Source organism: Belonocnema kinseyi, chromosome 2 (assembly GCF_010883055.1).
Source record: "Belonocnema kinseyi isolate 2016_QV_RU_SX_M_011 chromosome 2, B_treatae_v1, whole genome shotgun sequence".
NCBI lineage: Eukaryota > Metazoa > Arthropoda > Insecta > Hymenoptera > Cynipidae > Belonocnema > Belonocnema kinseyi.
In genome coordinates, this window is record NC_046658.1 from 31,957,605 (window position 1) to 31,964,726 (window position 7,122).

At 34.5% G+C, this 7,122-nt stretch overlaps 1 protein-coding gene across 1 annotated transcript in view; it reads left to right on the forward strand.

Moving 5' to 3' along the window:
- Positions 1-4,313, forward strand: part of LOC117182626 — a 51,687-nt gene extending 47,374 nt beyond the window's left edge. Inside the window, exons 2-3 of the mRNA XM_033375727.1 lie at positions 117-1,785; positions 4,164-4,313. Of these exons, the coding sequence (XP_033231618.1) occupies positions 117-1,785; positions 4,164-4,200 (1,706 nt within the window). The 3' untranslated portion in view covers positions 4,201-4,313. The remainder of the gene's footprint in view (positions 1-116; positions 1,786-4,163) is intronic.
- The last annotated feature ends 2,809 nt before the right edge of the window (positions 4,314-7,122 follow it).

Genomic DNA, 7,122 nt, shown 5'->3' on the forward strand with positions numbered 1-7,122 from the left:
TTTTGCATAACAATTAGCAAGGCACATCCGCATGGTGTGATTATCACTCTATAGTACCCTTAGAGTTTAGACTACCATCGCTGAGTTAACGCATCTGTTTTGTGTGTGACATAAAGATTGCGGTCTGATGCCAGAAGAGGAGCTGGACCTGGTGAAGAGCAGCAAGAAGAGCAAGGCTTCCACAACGTCTTCACTGACAAAGGAGCGTGAAGAAAGGATGCCCTTGAGTCGCCGTCAACGAAAAAATCGTACGCGAGCCCCGCGAGATCAACTTGGAGAACGAGAGGATGATCACCACGAGAGTCCCAGTGACTCGCCCATCTTAAATTCAAATCGTCACCACTGGTTACAACGGCATGATTGTCACTACCAGGACGCGCCTGACAGGAACACTTCTTCATGTTTCGAAAAAAGTAAAAACCAAGATGACGTCCAACTTCAATCAAATGAGTCGAAAGATACTACAAAATTCAAAAACAAAAGTAAAAACATTCTCGCAGACATTTCAACAATTAGCAAATGCAAATCCAAGAAATCGTATCTGAGTCCTCAAAGAGAGAAGTTAAAAAACTTGAACGATGCTACGCTCGAGTGTCTACTTCGCGGATACTCGCTCAGCGATGAACAAATGTCTCACGGTGGATATCCTATCCAGTACAAAGGTAGACCGAATTACGCGTTTATTCACAGCTATCAAGGTCTCCTAAACCACCGCAGTCGAAGCCAACGTTTGGATGTTAATGCAAGAGAGTTTGTTCCTGGAAGCACTCTGAGTTCTTGGAATGCGGTCGAAAGTGAAGCTGATAGTGGAAACGGCAGCGGAAGCTCTGTCGAGAATTCTGATCTCGAGCAGGAGAGTTTCTCCGACAGTGATAAGTTTGACAACAGTGAGTTATGTTCTTCCTCATCTAGTTACCAGGATCATTGCATTTTACCAGGTCCAAACCTGTTAAGCAGAGGACGTCAGTCTGATGCCTACAGAGTTCAAAGGAAATGCGCGCGTTGCTTCCTACAGTTTTACATTGATGCTAGAACTGGGGAATACTTTGATGAACAAGAGTGTGTCTACCACTGGGGCAAACGCCGAAATGGATCCTGGGAGTGCTGCCGGGCAAGGCAGTACGATGGAGTTTGGGGATGTACCACAGCGAAGATGCACGTCTGGACGGGCATCATACCTGGCGTGACTAATGGACCTCTTGAGGGGTACGTTTCCACGAGATCCTTAGGCAAGGTTCCGGAGAATAGGTGTTATGGGGTTTATGGTCTTGATTGTGAAATGTGCTTCACAAATCGTGGACTCGAGCTGGCCAAGGTGTCCGTTGTTAGCTTAAACGGCACTTTGGTGTATAATGAATTCGTGAAACCGGACGCAGAAGTAATCGATTACAATACGAAGTTTAGCGGAATTACTGCCAAGGACCTCGCTAATGTCTCTAAAACTTTAAAGGATGTTCAAAATGACCTTCTGAAGTTCATTCATGCAGAAACAATCCTGATTGGGCATGGACTGGAGAATGACCTACGTGCTCTGCGTATTCTGCACGAAATGGTCGTTGATACTAGTTTTGCCTATCCTCATGACCTTGGACCTCCCTACCGAAGGAGCCTTAAGACTTTAGTACATATTATGCTCGGGAAGGATATTCAAACTGAGACTCACGATTCGATTGAGGATGCCAGAATGGCTATGGAACTCATGCTCTGCAGACTACAGTTGGATTTGAAAGAGGCTGCTGGATACGGAATCTATCTCTGTATGAAGGAAGGGCTGCAAGAAATAAGGTAGGAATTCGAATGAATTTTCATAAAAATTAATCATGCTATTTTATGAAATAATTATTAGCAGACCAGACTATGCTAAATTGTCGATTGTCAAGTGGTTCTATCCTTTTGTGTTAAGGATGGTGCAAACAGTTGACAACCTTGAAATTTTATTTAAGGTATTATAAGGACAAACTCATTTTCTTAAATATGTTTTAGAATTGGGAATATAGTTTCACTAAAATGCTTTCTATCGGTTTGTACTATTTAATTAGAAAGAGGTCGACTGTTCCGAAGATGAGGTAATTGCAATTCAAATTAAAATATCCAAGGTATCGACAATACAACATATTTTACCTTAGCAGCTGAGCTTTTCTTACGATTTTTTTTAAACGCTGAGAAAACACAGAAGGACACAACACGGAGACTGTGAAAATTTCAGAATATTTCACCGTTTAGTCTTAAAAGTAGAGCCCCGAAAGTATGGAAGAACAGAGTGAAGGTTGAACTCTTTCACACTCTTTCAGTCGATAGATGTAAGTTGGAGCGTCATTAGTTGACTTACGTGTGTTCGTTAATATGGATAGTTGTATGCATGTGTTCATCCTTATAATATCTTAAATTTCGTACCGTTAGTAATTTGAAGTAAAAGTTGTTCGGTCTGTTAACGATTGCGTATGCTTTTTTTAATGTCATATTCCGTTACTGATCAAACTAGTCAAGGACATTCGCTGACCTTGATTTCTGGATTAAGTTTTAGAGGCTGTTGAAATGTTAAATAATGTTCTGAATTTTAGTTAGGATTATAATTAATCTCCTATTTTCTCCTTCCCCCTTAAAATCTCCTAAAGTCCCATTAATTGAATATTTTGTCCCCATTATTATTTGCTCAACTTCCGTCAAGTTCAATAGCACATTCCGATTAATTTCTCGAAACAATTCAAATTTCTTCCTTTAAAGGGGTCAATAGTACTTCCCCAAAATAATTAATACTTTTGATTGAAAATTGTCTAATTCCTTTCCCAGATGTTTTCCGTGCCAGGACTGTTAACAAAAAAGTTGTGAAAATTCAACCAATTCTTTTACTCTGAAAATAACTTAAAACCATGATAAAATGATTCATCATATAATATCTATCTCATTTTCGAAAAAGATACAATATATTGATTTTTACTACCTATTTTTTTCTAAATGATAATATATTTTTAAACTTGTACATCTATTGCTCATCCTGTTTCAGGTTCTGACAATGTTTATTTTGTTTAAAATGTTTCGTTAAAAAAAAATGTTATTCAATAATAATAAAATTTCTTACATTTTTTTCTAAAATTCAATAACTAAACTACTGCGATCCCTATAACTATTACTTAACTGTGAAAGTTAAAAATAATAATCTTACACTTGTCATGAATGAAGATTGAGTTTGAAAGCTGGATAATATCATCTTCAAACTCCCTGAAATATTGCGAATAAAATTGCTCTGATCATTCAGCAGATATCGAATTTTGAACAAACATCGGTCAACTGACGAATCAGTTTGAATAAAAATATATTACGGGTAAAATTACAATTAAAAATCAAGGTTGGTATAACGTGAATTCAATTTTTGTTAAAAATATTCGAATTTTTCATAGCAGAATTAATATTTAATTTATTAGAAATATATTCAGGTATTGCTACAAGAAGCTGCTAAAAAATGTATATTATTAAAATAGTTGAAGCTAATGAAAGTTTCACCCGTTAGTAAATCAATAATTGTTGAAGTTTTTGAAAGTTTTAATAATTTAATTCAATTTTTCACAATTAAAATACTCAATAGTATTATATTAAATCAAGAACCAGATAATATTGTATTTCATGCATGATTTGTTTAAATTTTTAACTTTCTAAAATAGTAGTAAACCGAAGAATAAATAAAAGACGATAACTTGAACGTTAATAGTATTAAGTGTTAAAAAATCTCAAACAAAATTCGCACTGTAAAGTTATCAACAGCTTCTTAGACTATTATTATTTTCATAACTCTTTTAATGTTTAGATCCTTTGAAAAAGCGAAAATTTCTTATTTGTATATACATGAAATTTTTTTCCCCAAATATTGGTTCAGCTGCAAATTTTAATCTGAAAAGTACTTTTCATTTCTTGGGAAACTAGTAAATACAATTTCGTTTTGAGATATTGACGCAAATACACATTTGAGATTTCGATATAAAAATGGTGTTCTTCTAGATTTGTTACATCCTGAGAATTTGATTCCACCCAATTTTCATTTCTATTTGTAGATCGAATTAATGCCAAAGTTCTTTTATACCCCTTTACGTAAAAGTGTACAATTGTGTATTTTAATTTGTGAATCATTCAGAATATAAAACCTTTCTTTTTGCCTTATTTTTTTATAGCCCGTGGCCACGACGCAGTTATTACTGTCAAGCGTAATACGAATAGACTTGACTTAAACCGCACAAAGAACGAAACTCAAGGAAGGAAGGAAGAAATGGAAGGATGGGATCGAATCGAAATCCTCGCCAAGTTTGTATTCCGCCAGTGTTCAGTTCCAAGTGAAATCTGTGATAAGTTTATATATACGCATACACTCGCACTCGCATATGTCGAATGTATTACCCACCTGTGAAGGACACGTCGAAGTCGCATTTCGGTTCACTTGATTGCTTCATTGCTCATTCACTCACATCGTCGCTTTATCTATCATCCTTTTTTCGTACCTGTATATAGAAAATAATTTTGCGTCTGCAATTACATTTATTGAAATACGTATGTCGATACGTAAGTCTGTTTGTCGTGCCGCTGTACGTAACAAGAATACGTATGATTCAGGAGAAAATAATTGGCAATCGTTTTTTTTGAGATTCTTGATTATCCATCCATGGAAGAGATTTAGAAAAAAACAATCTCGCTCTAACTACTGCAGGGTGGCCGCTAGACCAAGAAATCAGGAGAGCCAGGAAACCACAGTGAATTTATTTTTTGATTAGATATCTGTAAAAAATTGTATTGGAAAAACCGTTCTAAGCACTTTAAAGGTTACTAAATGCACGTAATGTGAAATGATGCAATTCTTAATGTTTTCGATTTGAAGTCATTTTGAGTTTGAAAAAATCAATCTGTAATATTTTCAAGTATGAAATCGAGCAGTTTGCAATGCACAATTCAAAAGTCGGTTACTTTTATAATTTTTCATTTTTCACTCAGAGTTGAACAATTCAAAATTAAAATGGTTTGGTAATGAACAATAATTAACTGCAGCTGTATTCGTGAATTCATTTACAACGGACAATTCTCGATCAAATGTACGGGATGAAATAATTAAAAACTGAACTGTTGACGATTGTGCGGTTCGGAATTACAGTGAAACTCGGAGACTGCGCCAGCTTTGAGGCTGTCGGTGGCGGGGAAAAAATCCGAGAGAGTGCCGCTTCAGATGAAAACGCTGTTGTTTGTTCACGCCTAATTGACCACCACACACTCTCCGAAGCTTCTGTTACTCCTACCTGCGACGCGGCATCAATTGTCGTAAGGTATATATCCGAGGGCGTTATGCCCGAGTTTGACTGTATTCAAAATTGAACTATTTCAATTGAAAGCCCCAATCCTAGAATCCATTGTTTAATAATTGTGAATCGCTAAAATATTTCCAATTGTTACATTTTTTATTTTTATGTTTTCAATTTGAATTGTTCTATTTTGTAAATTCTTATCTTCTAACTGAAATTGTTTAACTTTCAAATGATTAAATCTAAAGGATTTCAGTATAAAAAAAGTTTTAGTTTCACAATTATAATTTAAAAAGTGTTCCGATTTAAACAAAGTTTAGTACATATTTAATTTCGTAGGCTTACAATTGAAAATTTGTCAATTTTGAACAGTGATACTGACAGCGTGAATTGTCTTACCAGATCATAAATTCTTATCTTATAAAGTATGTACACTTGCTATTAGGTACATTAAGTTCTAATTTTTATTATCACTAAAATTTATATTATTCTAATTTAAAATATTCGTCTCTTGGAAGTTTTGAGTTTTAAATTTTCTAATTAGTTATACAATTTTCAAGTTTAAAACCACGCAGTCACCTAATTTTAACACGGTTTTATTTCCAATTCTTAGCCTAGTTTTTAAGCTTTTTTAATCTGAATCTAAAATGCGTCCAATTTAAATACATTTTGCATGTTTCATTTTAAAGCCATGTTTACTTTTGAAGCCCATAAAATTAAATCTATTCAAATTAGAAGGCTTTTATTTTATATCTATAATTATATATACATTATTGCACGTTTCAACTTAAAGTCTCTCATTTTGAAATGTATCGAATTCTTAAGAGTTCCAGTTTAGTTAATTTACTTTGCTGCAAAGTTTTGATTACTTTAAATAAAATTTTTTTAGTTTTAAAGGCTTACATTTTTCAATTGTAATAACCGGAAACAGTTTTCACAACCCGAGGAAAAACCTGAAGTAACTGGAAATTCGTTGCATGCAGTTAGCGGCTGTCCTGTAGTCTCTATGTGGAAAATAATAAAATAAAGTCTAATACAATAAACACTAGATAATAATCAAAAGAAAATTTAAAAAAAAAACCAAGCCTGCATCTCAGAAAATTGTGGCCTTTTTTTATTAGTTGTTTTTATTTATTAGGCCATATAAATGGTTTATTTACCGAGATTGCCAGTATTTGTTTCCACGTTGGCGGGAGTGACATTGATATTTTTTGTGATTTTGTCGTCAGTGCGATTCCATAACGTGTATATAGTTATCATGACGTCATTCATTGAAACACTAATCATTGTAAACATATCATTTTTATCACGAACATTTGTATTTATTATTACGGCTCACAAAAAGAGACGTTACCGGACTCGCCAGGATTCCAAGGAATCTTCGTCCTTTTTCGATAATGATTTTTTTATAGCGAACGATGGTGTACTTCTGTAGCTTAAGTCTCGTCATGAGTACAGGAAGCGACCACCCTGAACGAATCTCATGTTTTCTAAATAGGAAAAGATGTTGATGGAAAACAGTTCGCCCGTTATCTTATAAATTTTTACTTCTCTGACGCTATTCAGTTTTTCTTTGCGAACGCAGTATTATATAAAGTGTCTTTTAGCAACAAAAATATACGACGTCTTTTTCGCCAAATACTTATCCTTCTCCTTAAACGTGCAGCTGAATAATTTTTTCTTGTAAGAGATTATTCTTAAAAATTATTAGTTCACAAATTAGTTTAAAATTGATGCAAAAAAGATGCAGAGATGTTAATTTTCTTAAATGATGACAACTTTATCATATTATTTAGGGGCTGCCCATTACTTACGTAAGGCAATTTAAAGCAATTTTGTCCCCCCC